The sequence below is a fragment of the Rattus norvegicus genome, chromosome 6, assembly GCF_036323735.1.
Source record: "Rattus norvegicus strain BN/NHsdMcwi chromosome 6, GRCr8, whole genome shotgun sequence".
NCBI lineage: Eukaryota > Metazoa > Chordata > Mammalia > Rodentia > Muridae > Rattus > Rattus norvegicus.
In genome coordinates, this window is record NC_086024.1 from 27,669,059 (window position 1) to 27,690,056 (window position 20,998).

General features: G+C 45.7%; 1 protein-coding gene across 5 annotated transcripts in view; it reads left to right on the forward strand.

Moving 5' to 3' along the window:
* Window positions 1-20,998, forward strand: part of Galnt14 (polypeptide N-acetylgalactosaminyltransferase 14) — a 216,156-nt gene that overhangs the window by 161,181 nt on the left and 33,977 nt on the right. For all 5 annotated transcript variants that reach the window (NM_001012109.1, XM_063261862.1, XM_063261861.1 and 2 more), the window contains 4 exons: window positions 1,200-1,298; window positions 9,565-9,632; window positions 11,604-11,669; window positions 11,828-11,949. In NM_001012109.1, the coding sequence (NP_001012109.1) occupies window positions 1,200-1,298; window positions 9,565-9,632; window positions 11,604-11,669; window positions 11,828-11,949 (355 nt within the window). The remainder of the gene's footprint in view (window positions 1-1,199; window positions 1,299-9,564; window positions 9,633-11,603; window positions 11,670-11,827; window positions 11,950-20,998) is intronic.

Genomic DNA, 20,998 nt, shown 5'->3' on the forward strand with positions numbered 1-20,998 from the left:
CTCGCCACAGAGTTACAGTGGGCTGGAGGGGAATGGCGTGGAGGAAAGGCAGCTTTGAGATGGGACTGGATGTGTCTCTGGGAGGGGGCAGGAAGGTCCATAGGCCATGGCTTACCTTCCCCACCATTTCGTTACCTTACCTTCTTTCCTAACTCTTGGTTCTGATCCTGGCTTCCCTGTGCCTATGCCATAAGCATGCAGTATTTAAGCATTCAGCCCCATGGAACCATCAATGCGGCATCAGTAGGGACATCATGGGAGATGTCAGTTCTTTTAGCCCAGGACTGCGGATCTTGAGTGTTCAAGACTTGTGTGAGAATCTGGTTTAAAATGTGAGCCACACTTCCAGGAAAACTCAAAAGGCATCTTTGTACAAATTATTTGCAAACAACTCCAGAGGACTCAGTCCCCTCCAAGCCTATCTGTGGGTCTCAGGATTTTCAAAAAGCTCAGGAAGAAATGGGAAAAATGAGAACAAAATCTGACCCACCGAGTATGTACTTTTTACTTTACTTCTTTTTTTAATGTTCCGTAACCCTACCCATAATTGGGCCACCCCTGAAATCATGAGAGACAGGAGGAAGTGTACACCCAGATGACAGTCCCCCAGTGGCACTGGCCTTGCGTGGATGGCCCATTTCCATTATTATAGCAATTCTCAGGCTGCAGGCTACAATTTTCACTTGAGGCAAGGTATTAAATTGAAATTACCCCAGAGGTAATAGTCACACAAAATAATCCTGGACATATGAAAGCAAGTGCTTTCTCAGCGTGCGACTTTATAGCTTATACTGAGGTTGTAGGGCTCTGCTTCTTCAAGTATGCCATACTGGGAAGGGGCAGGGGACAGGGGGCCAGCAGTCAGAGAGAACCTACTCCTGAAGCTGCTGGTCCAGATGTCAATATCATAAGGCTTCTGTTGGTCTAGGTCTGCTCTTTGGCCAGAGGCTTGGACAAGAAGGCCAAAGGGGCCCAGATTTTGAGTAGAGTCTAAGACTTGGAGTTTTGTTCCTGCAACTGTACTTGAATTCAGGAGTATGTAAATGACCTCACTTGTTTCTGTTTAAACTCCAAGCCCAGTATTCCCCCAGGCGGGGGGCATTTAGCTTCAGTCGTTCTCAGATGAGGCCCGTGGTCCCAGGTGCTTAGTTCTGTTTCACTCTGTAAGGTCTTACTTACCGTCTGTCTTTGTTTGCCAGATGTTCACTGCTTGTGTACTGCACGGACCTGCCTCCCACCAGCATCATCATCACCTTCCACAACGAGGCACGTTCCACTCTGCTCAGAACTATCCGCAGGTAAGCCCTCCTCCTGTCTGGAGGCCAACAGTAGCCTGGTACTTGGTCAAGCCTGTAAGCATGTACCAGACACCAGTCTATACGTCATATGCTGCTGCTCTGCCACTCCTCACGTGCTGAAGAGAGAGGCCATCATCCCATTTTAGAAGAGAACGACAGATGCCAATAGTGTCTGGTAACTCATGAACATTCAGAAATCAAGCAGAGAGATGGATAACAGGTCCTTTGCCCTTCTGTGCTAGACCGTCTGAAGAACATGGCTGACACGGTCACAATTGACAAAAGAAGCTCAGACTTCTTGTTCCATCCCCAGCCTCTGGCTAGGATCAGGACTTGAGTGTGCCCTAGGATGCTCATCTTGTTTACATCTTTCCAAAGCTGGGACAGTAGTGGGATGCATGGGGACAGTGACAGTTTATTATTAATGTTTGCTTTCTGGGCATCTACAGTAAGTTCCAGTCCTGCTTTTCCTGGGCTTCCCTGACACCTTGTCAGTCAGTCTCAGACATGTTCCTGCTATGAGAGGTCTGTCCTGACAATGATGACCTGTGGTCTGCCGGGCTTTTCCATGTGTTCAAGTCTCAATGCCAGTCATAGGCAAACTGGCTCCAGAAAGTAGGGCAGGGACCTGACTAGGAATTGTGGCCCTCCATCCCAAGGTTCTCAGGAGACTCTGGCAGGTTTGAGCATATTCTCTGGAATGACACTCCTTTCCTCTCCCCATCTGTACCCCTTCCTATCCAGTCAAGCTGCCTCACTCTCCCTCAGACCCCTAACAGTAGCCCCCTAACCTAGTAAGGTCATGCTCATCTTCAGACAGACGTGGGCTCTTGCCCTCAGCTGGCATGGTGAGTAGGTCAATAGAGAGAATCGAGACTTGGAGGTCCCACATCAAGGTCTCATAGCACAGCACTAAAATTCTAGTCAATGCCCTAACTTTGAGTCCTTTCAGCTGCCTGAACCAAGAAGGCAAGACGCAGGGGATGATTTAGCATCCCTGGTGTGGTGTTGGCGCTTTAGATGTACAGTCAGAGCTTTAGGTTTCACAGAGCCCAGCCTCCTCAATAAAGTATGCATTGAGGCTTCCTGGTTTTGTTTTATTGTTGTTGTTGTGTTTTGTTTTTGTTTTTTTATTAACTTGACACAGGCTTTGGGAAGAGAAACTTCAACTAAGAAAACAGCTCTATCAGATTGCCTATAGGCAAGTCTGTGGGGGTAGTAGTAGTAGTAGTAGTAGTAGTAGTAGTAGTAGTAGTAGTAGTATCTCAACCCTTTTCCCTCACTGGTAATATCCTAGACCTAGGGAGGCACTTTTCCAGGTATAGGCCGTTAAGAGTTTGGTCTCTGGGGCTATATTTGTCTAGCTCAGCCTGTAACAATTATGTGACCCTGGACTGAACCTCTCTGCCTCAGTTTCCCACTCTGACAAATAGCAACTATGATTGCTACTAGTTCTCTGGGATGGTTTCAGAGAAAAATGAGTAAGTGCTAATAGGTTAACAGTATTTTCTGCAGGATTGAACAAATCACATCTATGATTATATAAAAAGGAATTTACTAGATTAATTTATAAGGCCCCATAGTCTAATCATACCAGTCTGTAGTCTCTGGAAAACCAGAGAAACCAGTCCAAAAAAATTGAAGCCTCAAAATAAAAGGTAGGGGTGAAAAGCATGGGATAGAAAGAAAGATGGCTCAGACAGTAAAGGCACTTGCCACCAAGTCTGGACATGAAGTTCAGTTCAAAGATTTCGCTTGGTGGAAGACAGAACCAACTCCTGAAAGCTGTTCTCCATATAAGGGCCATGGTAGGTGGACACACACACACACATACGCACAAAACACACACATACACACATATACACACACATACACCAAACACATACATACACACATATACACACACATACACCAAACATACATACACACACATATACACACACACCAAACACACATACACACACCCCCCAAACACACACATATACACACACATACACACATATAAACACACATACACACACACCAAACACACTTACACAAACACACATGTACAAACACACACACATAAACACACATACACACACACATACACACACACACGACAGTATACACATGCATTTGTGCGCACACACAAATAAATAAATAGATGGATAGATAGATAGATAAATAGATAGCTTTATGGATACATGTAATTGAGTTAAGAGGAGGTCAATGGCACAGCCCCAGTCTAAGACTGAAGTCCACAAGGCTCCCTGGAGACAGACATACTGGTATGACCACACATTTAAGACTGAAGATGTTGACATTTGATGTCCATGGGCAGCCATAGTATGTGTACCCACAAGGGGAGTCAATCTGCGCATCAATGGGCTTCTTCCTTCCAGTTTTTGTACTGTCTGAGCCCCCAGCCCATTGTATGGTGCTGCTGTCATGTGATTGAGTCTTCCCTCCTCACTTGGACGATCCACGTGGCAGTCTTTCCAGAAACACCTCCACAGACATGCTCAGAGATGCTTTACTAATTTTTAAGGGTGTCTTATAAACCCTCCAATGTGCCCATCAAGATTAATCACAGTAAGCAAAAGACTGGGATCTATTGCTGGCACAGGGGAGGCATCTGTGATAATAAGCCTCCAGTCCTGCTAGATAACTGTGCTCTGGTGTGATGGCGCCCCAGTGTGAGAAAATGCCAGATTCTCTTGGAGGGCTTGCTAGAACATGCTTCTTTGGGCTCCAGCCTCAGAGACTCTGACTCAGTGAGCCTGGAATATGGCCTAGGAATTTGCATTTCTGACAAGTCCCAGGCTGTGGCAATGCTGCTGGCTCGGGGCTCAGACTTTGAGAATCTCAGCTGTGCATCATGTCTGTTACTCTTCGTAGCTTCAATCGTCTTATCATCAGTGCCCACATTCCAAGAGCAACTGTCCTGTGCCAAGCATGGTGCTAAGCGATGCTCACAAAGCCCACAAAGCTAAGAGAAGCATGGTGCTTGAAGGCTTGGTTCTACTGACTGGAGCCCTCCTGCAGACAAGTGGAGGCTACCCAGACCTGCACTTGGACCCAAATCTGCCCACTCCAGAACAACTACACTGTTAGCAGGTCCCAGGTCTTCTTTCAACTGGTATTTATGGAGTGTTTGATAAAACCTGTCTGCATATAGCACTGTGGAGTTCACGGAGCAATTTCAAATACATTTCCTCGTTTCAGACGCACAAAAGCCTGTGAAGTAGGTCAAGTATTAATATCACCTGCTTTTACAAGAGAAAGGTAATTACAGAAGCAACGAAAGCCAGGAGCAAACCCACTCGGGACTACATAGCAAGCAGGTTGCAGGGCTTACTTGGCATTCCCCAAACTACCCTGACATTATCTTGGGGCCCCACACAGATCCCATAATTAGATCACAGAATCCAGGGGAGCAGGAGAAGTCATAGATTCTGTCTGTTGTAACAGCATGAAGGGAACAGCTGCAAAATGAAACAATGAAAACCCTCTACCCGGCTGTGTCCTGTGGAAAGAGGATTTACTCTGCTGAGGGGCAGCAGGTGAGAAGCCTGAACTGAAGAAACTGTAAAGAGGACTTAGGGCAGGAGATCACAACAGCCAAGGTTTAGATGGCAGGAACTGGTATGTGTGGTGGGAGTAGTACTGAAAGGAGGGCCCCAGAAGACCAAGGTCCCTGGGTTGGACTTAACTTTCTCCTTTTCCAGCCACCTCAGGTACCCAGAGTGCATTCCCTTCTCAGGCTCTCCTAGCCTAGAGGCACTTTTGGGGAGACCCCACCATCACTTCAATTGCTCCGACAGAGGAACAAGCAAGCCAGGTGTTAGCAGGGAATGGTCTAATTAGCACTTACTGCTGACGGTTCCTTTCCCTTTCTGTTTTCTTTTTTCACCCCCTCTGTTTTAAACCCTGGACATTTTTCATTCGCTAATCATCTCTCCGTTCAACCTGCTCTGAGCTACACGCGATTTACCCTTTGATGTTCACAGAAGAGAACTCTTGAATTTCAAAGAGCTGGCAGGGATTTGGGGGAATCGAATGTAGACGCTCCAGTGTAATCAAACCTCATTAGAGGTTATTCTTCAAGCAGGTTTTTTCCCTCTGTCTGCCTCCCTCTCCCCTCCTGCCCTGATTAGAGGGCTGGTGGCTGGGTTTGCTGTGTTTTCTTTGGGACAATCACAGTAAGCAATCTCTTCCCACCACTGTATGGTAGAGGCTGTCACCTCCTTCCTTTGCCTTGCCCCCCACCTCCCTATAGACAGTGACAACTGCCCTGCCCGGGCTTTGTGTTGGGGTTCGTTTTTTTTTTCTCTCCACCTTGCACTAGTTGCCATGGTGAGAATTGAGGCTTCATAAATAAAGGTAGCTCCCGGCAAAGTTCCTTTCTCAAAGACTCCGCATCCTGCATCAGAAGGGGGCTGCACTGGAAACCCAGCTCAGGCAGATCTGAGAAGAGCCATGCTCAGAAAACCCCCACCTGCACCCACTCTGAACCCCCTTCTCCGCTATACACAGGACTCGGGGCGTACTGGGATGGCTGTTGTGAAGCAGAAACATTTTTGAACCATGACATTTGGAGATGCTCAGAAGAGTTCTAAGACCCATAGCTAATACTGAAACCAAGCCTGTGACCCTTGTCTTCTCTAACGTGGGAGGTCAGTTTAATGAAAAAATCATTAATGACACACGGCATAGTAAGAATGGCTACTATGTATTACTGTTTAGTGCAAAATGTTGCACTAAATGCATTCATATAGGTTTTCTCCTTGAATTATCTCTGTGGTCTTTTTGTAAATTGATCTGTAAATTACTCCCATTTTACAGATCAACTACTATGTAGACTAAGTCACTTGCCCCAAGTCCAATAGCTTTGTGGTAGATAATGATGAAGGTCATGCTTCTGGGAGTAAACTGGCTTCCCTAGTGCTCTTCCCTCAGTGCTTAGTGCCCAGTACATAGTACACTAAGCATCCTTCCAATATAGAGAGAGGAGAACAAAGAATGGAATATTACTGTCTACAGGGGTGTTACTAGGCTCTCGGGTTTATAAACCCACCCCCACAGTTTCCCCGTATTCCAAAAGAAATGAAACAGAAATCAGTGAGGGTGAGAGGAGATGTGTAATTCCTTCCTTACCACTCCTGTGGTCGGCTGGTAATTTATAAAAGCCTAAGAGACAAAGGCTGTAATATATTGTAAATTTAGCATTGGGGTGGGTTAACCCGTCCTGTTCTGGGGCAAAAGGTACCTACAGTTAACTTCACTGTATCAGGTTCTCTATGAACAGATAACTTTTTAGTCAGCTCCAGCTGGAGAAAAATGGTGTAGGCATTCTGTCTTAAAGATTCTCTAGTGGGGAGAATCCCATAACAGTGGGCCGGGGGGGGGGGGGCTGGAACTGACCCACGGTCTAGGCTAGACTCAGCCTTGGTCAAAGGAGCTTCTTTTGTCAAGAGGCAGTCACAAATACAGAGTCATACAACCAGTCAAAACGAGGAGAAGTGACTTGAGAACTCAACCTAAGTAGAACATCTGTGTCAAGCCCCCCTCTCTCCCAAGGCCCAGGGATTACAACCTCAAAGGGGAGGGGATGGAAGGAGTGTGAAAGTCAGAAGGTGAGGAAGAATGCTGAGAAATGCTGCACACGACAAGGACATTGCACTCATGCGCTCAGAAGGCTGTAGTCCCCCGCACAAGACCAAGACAGTCACAATTCAAGCATGGTCTAGGGAAGGGCTCATAAGGGCCCACTCCTAACTGAAGTGCTATTGACAAGTTGATGGCTGTTGGGAGAGGTGTGGCCACTGGTAGTTTGTCCATCCTGGATGATGATGGCATCACATCTATGTGAATATAAGCAGCACTAAATGGACTCAGTGACTGATTATAAATAAAAAAGGAAAATGAGAGGACATGGAGTTTGGAAGAGACCAGAGGGAGCTGGAAAGGGAGAACAAGGGTGTGTATATGTTTTCTTTATTCTCAAAGAATAGATAAAAAGTGTTATTTTACAAACACTGCTAAATGGATAGCAACTGCTGGAAATTTATTTCTAATCCAGTGACCAGGGAAGGTGAAAAATAACTTTTCTATAGGAAATTATTTTATCATTCTTATAAGAAAATGCAGATTTAGAATTAACAAAAACAGTCTCAGCTTGGCATCGAGGAAACTAAATCTGTTTAACATGTTTGAGGGAAATATTAAATAATATTTTTGTATTATTCCCCTCAGGGGAACATAATATTCCCCTCAGGGGAACATTCGCTTGAGGGCCAGGGAAAATAACTCAGTTGGAAAAGTGCTTGCTGCATAAGCATAAAGGCCTCAGTTCATATCTGCAGCACCCATAAAGAAAGCCAGGGACGGCTGCATGTACTTGCATAATGCCAGTGTTGGGAAGTAGAGACAGGAAGACCCTTGGGGCCTGCTGGTCAGTAGTCAAGGCAAATTGGTGAACTCCATGTCTAGTGAGAGATCTTGTCTTCAAACTAAGGTGAGAAAAATTAAAGAAGGTATCTTTCTTAGTTAGTTTTCTTATCTAACTTAGTTAGTTATTGCTGTGGAGAGACACCATGACCATGGCAACTCTTATAAAGGAAAACATTTCATTGGGGCTGGCTTACAATTAAGAGGTTATAGTCCATTGTCATCATGGCAAAAACCATCACAGCATGCAGGCAGACATGGTGCTGGAAAGGTAACTGAGAGTTCTGCATCTGGATAGGCAGGCAGAAGGAAGAAAGAGTGACCCTGGCCCTGGCTTGAGCATTTGAAACTTCAAAGTGCATCCCCAGTGACACACTTCCTCCAACAAGGACATACCCACTCCAGCAAGGCCACACCTCCTAAAGTCCCATTTCCTATGAGCCTTTGGGGGCGCTGTTTTCATTCAAACCACCACAACATCCAACATTGAACTCTGACCTCCACTTTCATATGCATGCAAACACACACACACACACACACACACACACACACACACACACACACACACATGTACACACACAAAGATCCCCAATATCTGAAAGAGAAATGCAATCTCAGGGATCTTATGGATTGGCGCATGTAAGACTGCATACCTGTTCTGGCCTGACAGAGTTTTGACCCTAGTTCCACTCATTTACTAGGTGCAGGGCAGAAGCCATTTGTATTCTTAATTTGGAGGTCAGCTGGAAGCTTGCATTTTCTGTGTCTGTTAAACACTAATTCAGCCATTATCTGCTAGCTGGAGGAAAATCACACATGTCTCTCTTTAGAGTGTTTTCCTCTCTCCCCAGGGCTTCTGCTTGACATCAGGGTTACAGCAGCAGGAGCCTGCCTGGTAAGGTGTAAAACCAGCTGCCGGTGTCAGGACAGGGGGAAAAACGCTGTAAGAAGCTTCAGCTAAAAAACTGTGAAAGAATCTTGAGGGAGGAAACAATTAATTCTCCTAAGTAGATTGGAAAGCTGTTAGAGAGGAAATGACATTTGAACCGGTCCTTGTGGGCAACTCAGGGCCATTTCAAGGCCTTGAAGAAGACGCTCCCAGGAGTGAATAAACAGAAGAGAGTCAGGAGGAAGCTCTGGGCCTAGAAAACTTCAGGCAGCAGAGGTCAGCTCAGTAATTCGAGGGCGTGGTGTGGAACATGCAGAGGGTTAACTGCATAGGTAGCACAGGCACAATGGGATTTCTTCTCTTTATTTGTGGCCACACGGGCGTCCGCACTATTGAATATGTGTCTTTTAAAGGTCACTTGAAGGCTACGAGGAAAACTGCCTAGGACTGAGAAGAGTTGGAGAAGGTAGAGGCTGCAGTGAGAAACCAAATAAAAGTGGGCAAACTGAAGGGAGGGAGACTGGGACCTGCCTATAATCAGGTGCTTGAGAGGACGAGGCAGGAAGATCAAATGTTCAAAGCCAGTGTGGGCTATACAGTAAGACCTTTTCTGCCTGCCCATAAAAGAGGATGAACCAGAACAGACATAGACAAGGTGATAGTGGTTTAAGTGCAACCTCCAAATAGAAGTATTGGATTGGAGTTTGGAGAGAGGGAGGGTTGTCACAGGTAGCACCTGGGTTTCTGTCTGAGTGGGTCATTGGTGATATATCATTTCCTGTGATGGAGAAGGCAGAATTATATCCTCGGTAGGAGCAGGATGACTGGACATCTTTTGGTGCCCCCCCCTACATCTTCATTCTTCCTATGCTATGATATTTTAAAATGGAGTTGGTACATGCATTTTGCAACTAGTAGACATCATAATTTCTCTTCTTCCTATAGTGTGTTAAACCGCACCCCTATGCATCTGATCCAGGAAATCATATTAGTGGATGACTTCAGCAATGACCGTAAGTACTATTGATTATTGACAATGGAGTCAGAAATGTCTGGTCCTAGCTACTGTGTACGAGTGGAGGGGAGCCCATTGAGACTCTAGAGGTGAAGGGAAGCCAACTTGGGTAGCAGACATGGAAGACTGAGTGTCTATGACTAAGCTTCAAAAAGTGAGCACCTTCATATTTGAGAAAAATTTTGGTGCTCTATGCTGTAAATTTTTGAGGACCTAATTAGCTAAATTTGTTAGATTCCTGCCTGGGATGGTTGGGGAGTGAGTGTTCATGTGTAGATGAGTGAATGTGGTATCTGTGACATTAGCTTCTAACATACATTCCTAGACAAAGGAAGACACACATTCAAAGGACCGTCATTAGAACCCAGAACCCTGTCAGACTTCTGATTTTGATGCTGCATTAATGCCCATCTGAACTCCCATGCTTCTATCCCTGGGAGACCTTGACATTGAGATACCCATGGGACATTCCAACACACATCTATGACAGTGCGAGCCCTTGGGGCCATTCCACGCACTGTTCATCATCAGTTCCTGTGTCTGATCTCCTTAGTTATCTCATAAAAGAACCCAGGACCCACCCAGATTTACTCCTATGATCCAGTTTCCCATGTAAAACATGCTGGGGTGGGTCCCTTGACATCTATTTAAGTCCGAAAGTACAATGATTACAGAAACATCGGAATTCAAGTTATCAGCAGTGCCAGTTCCCTACCCACTGTCCTGTTTGTAGTTCTATTCAGTCAAACATTTCCATTTGAGGGAATCTCTTCCTGGTAGAAAGATGGGTGGGCAGTACCATGGGACAGACAACTACAGGTATCAGGAAAGCAACCTCCATCCGAGCATAAGTGCTGGGAACAGGTCACAGGGGCCACTCCCACATTGACACCTGCTGCATTAGCACTAGAAACACAGACAAGACAGAGAGAGAGAGAGAGAGTCTGGATTCCTTGTGGAAAAGCAGACTGTGTGTAAAGTTCCACTGGTTCTGTAGCTCAGTGGTCTCTTCTTGCCTAGTGAGGAAGAGCTGGGAGTGGGGTGTACTCCTCATGGGGGTAGCCTGGTGCTTTAGAGAAATGCTGGAAGGTCCCCTAGGAACAGAATAACCTAGGGTTTAAGGAAGCCAGACAGCCTGGGTTCAAACCCTAGGTCTGGGACTTCCTCACTCCATAGCCATGCAAACCATTAGCTTCATCAAGTTAACTCTTTTGCATGTATAAAAGAGATGACAACAACTGTATATATAGTTTATATGGAGACATAATGTATGAACACATTCAGAGCTCTCAGAATAAGATCTTGCCAGGGCAAGCCTGTAAAAGTCTGTCCTGTTGCTTGTTAGAGTCCAGAGTCAAGCAGAAAGGCCAAGGTCTATCAACAGAACCTGAGGGTGAGGCTACCAGTCCAGTTAGGGAAGTGACAGGGAGGTGTGATTGTGACAAGAGATCAAAAGGCAGTGAGAGTCTTACCCAAGAGGCCTTGGGCTCTTGTTTATCAGGCGGGAGACCACCCACCCATTATCAGCAATGTTGTGTTGGAAAACTCTATTAGCTGATCTCTTCATAAAGAACACCCCCAATGTTCTAAAAGCAAAGTCCAAAGTTGTTTTCTTTATTGCTAGCTTCCAGACATTTGAAACTAGACTAACTGTGGTAAAGAAACTCTGAATTAATAACCCAATGGTATGTAGCAACAGGGATGACCAGACCAAGGATCCACACCTGGACCATTTTCACAAAAGCACGCAGATCCTGCTGTGTGCTGACCTGTTCCAAATGGGCCTAGCTAAGGTCACTTTACTCAGTGATGGTCAACCTCTTCCATGACTTAGAAACACCCTGGTCTCAGGACTAGGCTCTGCCGTCAGGGTTGGGAGAGCAAGCAGGTCTACCTTCCTGACCCTTCCAGTTTGCTCATACACGGTCACATCCCAGGTGCTCACTAAGCATGGCCTTTGTCTTTGCAGCTGAGGACTGCAAACAGCTCATCAAACTGCCCAAGGTGAAGTGCTTACGCAACAGTGAGCGGCAAGGTAGGCCAAGCCATGGAGCAGAGCTGGCCTGAGTTGAGAGTGGGGTATGGTGGGTATATGTGTCTGGGTGTTCAACGGAATACTGAGTGACTCTTATGTGATCTTGCGGGTCACTGGAGCAACAGTGGCACCTACCTGGGCATTCATTCATGATACAGGTCTGGTCCGGTCCCGGATGCGAGGTGCTGACATTGCCCAAGGCACCACTCTGACCTTCTTGGACAGCCACTGTGAGGTGAACAGGGATTGGCTGCAGCCCTTGTTACACAGGGTCAAAGAGGTGAGTCAAGCTGAGGAATAGAGATGGGCTCCCCCCCTCCTCCTTCATTCAGGGCCTCTAAACCTGTAATTTCACTTAGGGTTGGGAGAGAGTGTTATCCTCACTTTATAGATGAAGGACTAAATAAAGTGTCCCGAACAAGATCACACTGCATGTAGTCAGTGTCGAAGCAGCGCCTGAACTGTTTATTTTAATCGCACTGTTGCTCACAGCAGCAAGCATAAAACTGAAGCTGTCTGCAGGTAGCAGGTAGCAGGTAGCAGGTAGCAGTCTGTGTTCTGGGCAATAGAAAATGACCCAGAACGGTATCTATCAAAATTATCAGAAGGGCACCCTCCCCCTCCCCGAATGCTGAGTGTAGAAAGAAGGCAACAGAAAGATCCAGTTCCTGGGGCCTCTGTCTTCCCTCCCTTCCACCCATGGAATGAATCTGTCTCATCCATTACTCCAACCACATACACACAGCACACCACTTGAAGGCCCTGGGCCAAGCCAGGAGGCTGGTGCTGAGACTGGAAGTCCCTCCATGTTTACCCTTAAATTACTCCGAGAGTCTGTGTGCTGCTTTCTCTGTGCCTCAGCTACCTCTCTAGAAAGCAAACCAGGGTTTTCTTCTTCTCCTCATTACTTTGTCCTCTCAAAGAAGCTCGCCCGTTCTTCCGGCTCATTACAGAGCACATTGTTAATGCTCTACACTGCTGTTGCCTGACACCCCTCCTAAGCCACTGCCTAGCACAGTGTGGGGAGCGGGAGTCAGACATTTGTAACACGCTTATTTCACAGATGAGAAAATAGCGTCCTGACTGTTATGTGACATGATTTAATAATCTTTAGCGATGGCATCTTGGGCATCAGCCGAGCAGCACACGGCCTAGGGTAGGCTGTTTTCCTGTTCTTCCTGGTTACTGCTCACCTCTTGCCTGCATAGGAACACTGCCGCAAAAGGAGATGAGCCCAGTGGGCAAACTGCTCAAAAGAGAACTAGGAAGACTTTGCCACTTGTCTGTTAGATGGAGAACCCTCAGCAGGTTGACTGAGCTCTCGCACATGGGGCTTGTTGTCAACACCCATTAGGGACTATTGTCTCTGAACTAGAACCATTAGCATTGTTCAGAACAATCTTTTCTCCATATAAATCAGTCAGAAGGGTCTGAACAGAGAAATATTTTCATGAGCAGGTCATTCAGCTGAGAGTTCCTTGGCACTGAAGACCCTTCCAGAAGCCTTCCTACCCTCTGTATTCTCATCCTGGCATCTCCAGGCTCCGCTGGCTTCTGTGCTGACACCGATGGGCTGTTCCTGATCCTGTCATTGGCATTGTCAGCATCCTATCTGCGTGTGTGGTGTAAACGGGGTGCTGTGTGTGTGTGTGTGTGTATGGTATGTACACATACCGGTGCACATGGCAGACAAGGGCCAATGTGGAGTGTCTTTCCTCTCTTACTTCCTACGTTTAATTTTTTCAGACAAGATCTCTTATTGAACCTGAAGCTCATTAGTTTGACCAGGCTGACTGGGGAATGTAATGGGCTTCAGGAATCTTCTGGTCGCCGTTGCTCCAACCACACATACACAACACACCTCTGGGGTAACTGGAGTTACAGTCAAGTGCTGCCTTGCCTAGCTTTTCCCATGGATCCTGGGGATTCAAACTCAAGTCATTTGGCTTGCACAGCATATACTTTACTGGTACTTTACTGACTGACCCATCTCCCCAGCCCCAGCCAGTGCCCCACCTTTGATGGGCTCATTCTTGACTCTGGCCACCTATTCCCCTTTCCACAAACCCTCCTGCTCCTCAAGACCTTGTCAAAGTCTTCCCATCTGATGCTCAGCCAGGATGGCTCCAAAGAGCCATTGCCTACTTTGTCCTTCATTTTCTTTTCCAAGTTTAGCTCTTAGTCTCCCTTAACAGATGCCAAGTGCAGTTGGGAACTAGTCCCCTCCCTGTCACCACCTTGCCTGCTGTAGATAGGCTCTCATTGCTTGGAAAGCCGGCATACTGAGGTGGTGGCCTGTTGGAATTAGTAGAGAAATAGCCTCACTGCCTACCCCTAAGCTAATTGCTGGTATCACTTGACACCTATTTGGGGAAGAGTCTCAAATAGGCTGTATGAAAGGAATTCATTAGCACTTAGCAGATCTGGCATGGTTCTGCATACTCATGCTGCACTGGTTGGGAAAGGACTAACACATACTAGGTGACCATGGGTAGAAGTGGCTTAGATAGAAGTTCTCAACCTGTGGATTGTGGCCCCTTGGGCAGAGTTTAAATAAGCCTTTCACAGGGGCCACCTAAGACTGTCAGAAAACACAGATAATTACACCATGGTTTATAACTGTAGCAAAATTACAATTATCAAGTGATAACAAAAATAATGTTATGGTTGGGGGTCATTGCGGCATGAGGAAACTGTACCAAAGGGTCACAGCACTGGGAAGGTTGAGAACCACTGGACATCTCTGACTTAAGAAAGTTCTTCATGAGAAGGAAACATAGGAAAGCTTTGGAGACCTCCCAAAGGCTGAGCAGCCCCCTCCGTTGGGAACCTTTGCATCCCTAGAAAGGTCGCTGTGCCTGGGAGTTACTCAGGAGCCAAGTGCTAGTGAAGTCATCATTCACGTGGAGCCAAGGAGAAACTAGAGTCCATAAAACATGACTTGAAGGCCAAGGCTGGAAGACCAAAAGGAAGGTAAAGAGTGTACGACACGAGCACTAGCTTCGGAGAGAAGTTGGGGTTGGAGGCTCTGTTCCCTACTTCAGACAAGGTCATATGACTTAAAGCCAGGAGTGTGGTATTGCGGAAACCCAGTGGCCCAGACAGCGAAGATGGGAACAAAAGGCCTGGACCCCTCATTGCCCATCACAAGTGTCCCACAGTTGCTGCAGACATTTTGGAAAACATGGAACATTAAAATGAAAACTAATCAAGCAAAATTCTGTCACACAAAGACATCAGCAGCCTCATTTCTTCCCACTTAGGATCATTTTCTCTTCAGAGAAGCATCTTTTAGTGTAGCTGTAATCACCCTGTATTTACCCAACCTTGTATTCTGCTGTGTTTTCCCCCTCTTACCCATAAGCACTTTCATGTGATCTCAATTTAACCCTAGCCAGAATAGCAGATGTATTCTTGTATGTGTGTGTGCACACACATGTGAAAGACATGTAACAAAACTGGCCATTTAAACCATCTCAAGTTGCATTGCATGTGTGCATGAACACACACATGAAAGACATATAACAAAACTGACCATTTTAACCATCTCAAACTGCAGTTCATAGGTTGTACAACTCTTACTATGGTCTAATTATAAAACATTCTCAGCACCTCAGAGGAAAACTCCACACCCATTAACTATTGCTTCCTTCCTCTCCTTGCCTTTGCAGGCACTAATCTGCTTTGTTCCTGGGGACTTGCCTATCCCATACATTTCATAAAATTAGAATCATATGAGAGGGCCTCTTGAGCCTGACTTATCTTACCCAACATGTATTTGAGCACACACACTGTAACATGTCAATGATCTTCTGTTGGCCAAATAATTATTCCATAGTATGCCTTCATCCATGTGTGGATACGAATGGCAATGCTGTTATATCCACTCGTGTATAGCTTTTTATGTATGTATCTGTTTTCAGTTCTTAAGGGATGTACACTAAGGACTGAGTTTGCTGAAATTAGATATTTCTTATATAGCAATTCCCAAAATGGTTTTATTTCAAGGTTTTTTTTTTTTAGTTTTGATGTTCTTTGACAGTTTCATATATTTATAGACTGAATTTTGTGGCATCTCCTGTTACCTTCTTTCATGCCTAAAATCTTTCAATCCTCTCTCTCACACTCTCGCTCTCGCTCTCCAGGATCTCATTGTGTACCTCTTGCTACTCTGGAGTTCCCTATGTAGATCAGGCTGGCCCTGAGATCTGCCTCCTGAGTGCCAGAATTAAAGGTTTGCTGCACCAATACACCTGGATTTTTATTTTTATTTTTGTGTCTTTTTTGCTCAGTGTATTTAATTAAGGTCACTTGCATGAGCATGAGTGGGGGATTAGTTACAGAAACATAGGCAACTTATCAGTGGTTACACTACTAGGGAAAATGATACCCTTAACTGTCCACAGACTAACATTGAGAGGTGGAACCTCATAAGCTTCTCTTCCACTCATGATAAAAATAGAGCTGCGTCCAATCTTATCCGAGTCTTTATTAGATAACCAGTCTTAGGGGGATTTAAGGAAGTTCAGCCTTAACGGGTCTGGAGCCCTTTCCCAGTGGCTGGAAGTCCATCTGGAAGAACTCTCTGAGAGATGTTCTCATTTCCCTATCTGCAACCAGCCTTACCTACAGGCTGGCAGTCTTCTTTGCTTTCTCAAATGGGAGTTTGACTTCCTGCAAACACTCCTCTGGGAGTCATTTGGCCCCATGATAGAGCTTAGCTTCTTGGTCCCTGTCACCTTCTGAGCTCAACCTTTCACAGTGAGATTAGTGAGACAGCCCCCAGGATCCATCTAGAAAGTCTCTGTGGGCCTCAAAGATTACCCTGAAAGCCCTGCCTCTTGATGCTATGGGGAGGTGAGGACCCTGGGCCAGCCCCCACCGGGATAGAGAATGTGTAAGCATTCCAGCTGTGCTTCTGGGCTTCTTTGTGTGTGGCTTGTCTCCACGTAGAATGTGACTCGATCTTGCGATTGGAAATGGAAACACTTTAAGTTGTGATTGGAGATTGAGATTTTTTTCAAAAATAGAACAAAATAAGAAAGAAGCTAGGCTTGGGCTCTCCTCTGCCATCCTCAGCTGTAACACCCCTCTAATTTCCCTTCTCTTCCCCCTAATTACTTGATACTGGAAACACTCACCAAGTTGGTTTCTGCTGTGCGCTGTGCTCTGTGTGTGTGTGTGTGTGTGTGTGTGTGTGTGTGTGTGTGTGTGTGTGAGTGCGCGCGCGCGTGAGCTAACATAAGCTTCTTTCTTCCACCTCCTTCCCTATGTATTTCTTTGAAGGGAAGGAGATTTTAAGAATTCTCAATCCTTTCAACGTTCAGCAAATGTATATATATATAATCGTTTATGTAGCCTTCAACACCTTTGCATGTGTTTTCCTCTCTTGCTTCCTTAAGCAAGCTCTATTAAAAAGGCAGGATCACTTTACCAATAATAGCGACGCGCCTTCGCTTCACAGATTTACAAACAGAATCCCACAGAATGTGCCAATCTAATAAGGTCATACACATTTCTACCCGACAGAACACAAATAGAAATCCAGATAGTTTGTCAACAAATGCATCCCCATCCCCAATAGCACCTACATAACAACCCCCATCCCCAGCTTCTTGCAAATGAATGATTTGGATGTAAACTGATCATCCACCCTCTGCCGGCTTATGTATTTGACTATTTGGTCTCCAGCTGGTGGTACTGATGTGGAACTTTATGGAGCTAGGGGGAGGAGGGGCCTAGCAGCAGGAAGTAGGTTTCTACGGGTGTATCTTAAGGAATTATGCCTTCTCCTCTTCCTAGTAATCTCTCTTCGCTTTCTGATCTAGGGAGATATAACCAAGCGGCCTCCCACTCCAGCTTGGCTTCCACAGGAGCTCCTGGTACCACGTTGTGCCTTCTCTGCCACAGAGAGCCTAAATAGATCCTTCCTTCCTTTCAGTTGCTTCTTGTCAAGTATTTGTTCATAGAGAGGAAAACTTAACTAATATATCACACCTCCTCCCAGGCCAGCTGAAAGACCCCCTAGACTGTTTCTAGACCCTGAGTCAGATCACTCTACAATCCTAGATTGCCACATCTCCTTACTCATCTATGTCTCCCAACAACTCCTATATCGGGGGAAGACTTGAGAGTGCTGGTGACGGCCTGAGAGAGTGCTTCTAGAAGTTTCTGATTGCCCATTCACAGTATGCTTTAATTATGTGAATCGGTGAGGGAACATGAGGTATGACAGCGACTGTAATTGATGGCTACGCTGGGTGCTCTCAGCCTCTTTCCTCTTGGTAAGAGGGGGTAGGCAGGAGACATATGACTGGGGCAGGAGCAAGAGTGGGAATAGACTGGGAATAGACTGGGATTTTCAAGGTAGAGGGAGGAAATGGGGGCTAGGGAATAGTCGGGAATCAGCCAGGGATTTCACCAGCTGCTTGCTTATACTTAAGCCAGAGCCTGAGTTTCCAGTTATACCCTTTGAGGGGCACACAACGGGAGCCTCTGATGACTCTGGGTATTATATTGAGACTCTTTCCATCACTGAGCCTACAGCCTGAGAAGCTATCCTGTTAAGCTATAAGCAACCCATGGGCTCCTGGCAATCACCTATATAATATCATCGAAGCAACTGATAGTCTCCCCTTTAGCCAATTCCATTGAACATCTGCTGCCTGCCAGAGTCTGGACTAGACCCAAGGAGCACACCAGAGAGTGGGTACTAATCTTTTCACACGGGTAACTGGTGTTCTTGTTCTGCTAACTCATTCACAAAGGCTTCTGTAGCCTCTCTCCAGGTAATAACCCCACAGAGCACTTGCCTTATCTCAAACAGACCTCCTTGCCTGTCTGTTCTCCACAGAGCAGATACCACAGTTGAGGTGTGCTGGAGAGCCCAAGACACAAGTCCTCAGTGTTTAGGAGAGGGCTTATTTCCTGAGAGGGGAGGCTGTCACAACTGTGGAGAAGTACCCATGTCAAGTTTGAGGCTAAAGGCTCGAGACTTGGGTTTTCATTTTGATTTTTAAATAGTGAAGGCAGTTTCCTTTCCACTAAAACAAAACAGGATTGTTATAGTCTAAGAGTCCTCAAGACCATTCTTGGGCTCAATACAAGGATTTACAAGTCAGCAAAGCTGATCTACTTGTGTTTATCATTGATTACAGCGAAAGGAAATAGGTTTCCAGCAGCAGGAGGAAGGGCCCTGTGGAAAGTTGCATCATGACTGCTTAGCTCTCCTCTTCCAGAAGGGTTCCAGAGACTGTGTTTGCTTGTTCTGGAAGAACTGTATGACAGACAGCCCAGGGTCAGGAAGTGGGAGTGTGGCAACCAGAGCAGCTCTATGCATTGGTATACAGGGTTCAAACTGGGCTTTAGTCCTATACCTGAACCTGACCTTCATGGTTCATGGTCACCATGTGGCTACGGAGATCAAGTTGGTACTTGATGGGACAAACCCCTTACATACACCACACTGTTAGCACAGAGTATCTAATGTGTCCCAAGAGTCCCAGGTAAATGATGGCTGTCTTCTAGGCAGGATGTTTCAAGGGCTTAAAGGTTATCCTTAGCAGCTGGGCACAGACTAGACATGCCTCTGGATGTGTTTAAATCCTTCATTGTGCATGGGTCACTGAAGGAATCTGTGCAGCTGCAGAAGTCCCTGAACACAGGAGGGAAAGAGAAAATGAAGACATTGTCAGACTTGCAGAATATGTTTCTGAACCTTTGATTTCATTTTAAAACTAAAGCGATATGAGTACTGTGCTCAGACATACATCATTGACTGGAGAGTAGCCCCTAAGAAGCCGTGGCACCCAGACAGGTGCAGTGCTGACAACTGACAATTTCACAATGTCCCTACAGCAGAAGTGGTGCGGTGGCACTAAGCATTCCTTGCCACCTGGGCCAATTGGTTTTCAGCAGCACCTTGTTACTGTCAGAGAGAGTTGGATGTGGGAGGCTCAGGGCCAAATTAAGTCTCTGAACTTGGAATCAAGTGCTCAGTGATTCTGGAGATTAAAATAAGAAGACAACCTCATTTGGAAGAAAAAAAATGAACCTGGAAATTGAAGGGCTTCAAGGAGAAGCAGAAGTTCTTGAAGCCTGAGATAGCCCAAGGATGATGGGTCTAGAGGATAGCTGTCTTGAGATGTGCTAGCCTCTGCAGGTCACTTGACTCTTAGTATGAGATCCAAAAGTCGTCCTCTTCCCATCTTGCTTGTACCACTGTCGGGGCTAATATTGCTGTTAAATACTCCCCTGCAGTGGACAAACTTGATAGGTTTGGTAGCCACTATGAGCTGAGGATGTGAGCCTGGTTAGTTTGAAAATATCCCTTAGATGATTCTTTAGATATTACTTTATCTTTAATTGTGTGTATATGTGCATCTGTAAGTGGATATGTGCACATATACATGTGTGCAGGTGCCCATGGAGGCCAGAGGCACCAGAAGTATAGGTGTTTGTAAGTCTCCTGATGTGGGTACTGGGAACTGAACCCAAGTCCTCTTGGAAGAGCAGGAAGCACTGTTAACCACTGAGCCATCTCTCTGACTGTCTCTCCTGATGACTTTCCTTTTTTTTTTTCTTTTTCTTTTTCTTTTTTCTTTTTTTCGGAGCTGGGGACCGAACCCAGGGCCTTGCGGTTGCTAGGCAAGCGCTCTACCACTGAGCTAAATCCCCAACCCCTCCTAATGACTTTCATAGTTACAAACTGGGAAAGACTGTGATGAAATTGAAAAGAAAAGCACATGACTTTTCTTTTAATTGACAAAATACTTTTACTTATACATGGGGTACTAGGGTATGGAGTACTGGGTAACATTCCCATATATGTATAAAGGAGTAGTGATCAAATTAGGCTAATTAGCACTTCTGTCATCTTAGACATTGATCATCTCTTTGCGCTGAGAATATTCAAAATCTTTTCTTCAACATTTTAAAATATATAATAAATTATTAAAATCTCCATCTTCTCTGCTGTGCTGGAGAACTGTAGGAATTATGCCTCCTTTCACTGAATTTTAGTGCCTGTTATCAATTATCTCTTGTATTCCCTCCCCCACTGTTCCTTCCCGGCCTCTGGTAATGTCTGTTCTGCTCAAACCAACATCTCATGTTCACACTCATATGTGAAAGCAGGCTTAGATGGCCTTAGGGTCTGTGTTCAGAAAGGTACCTTATGTTAGAGTTGACTAAAGTATTGGTCAATTGAGTAGCATGGCCAGAGTAGCAGAGCAGAAAGAGCGTAGGCAGCCATACACAGAAGGAAAGGAAACAGAGATGGGGAAGGGCTTAGAGGTCCATGGTGGTTCTCTATGCAAGAGTCAGTGTGG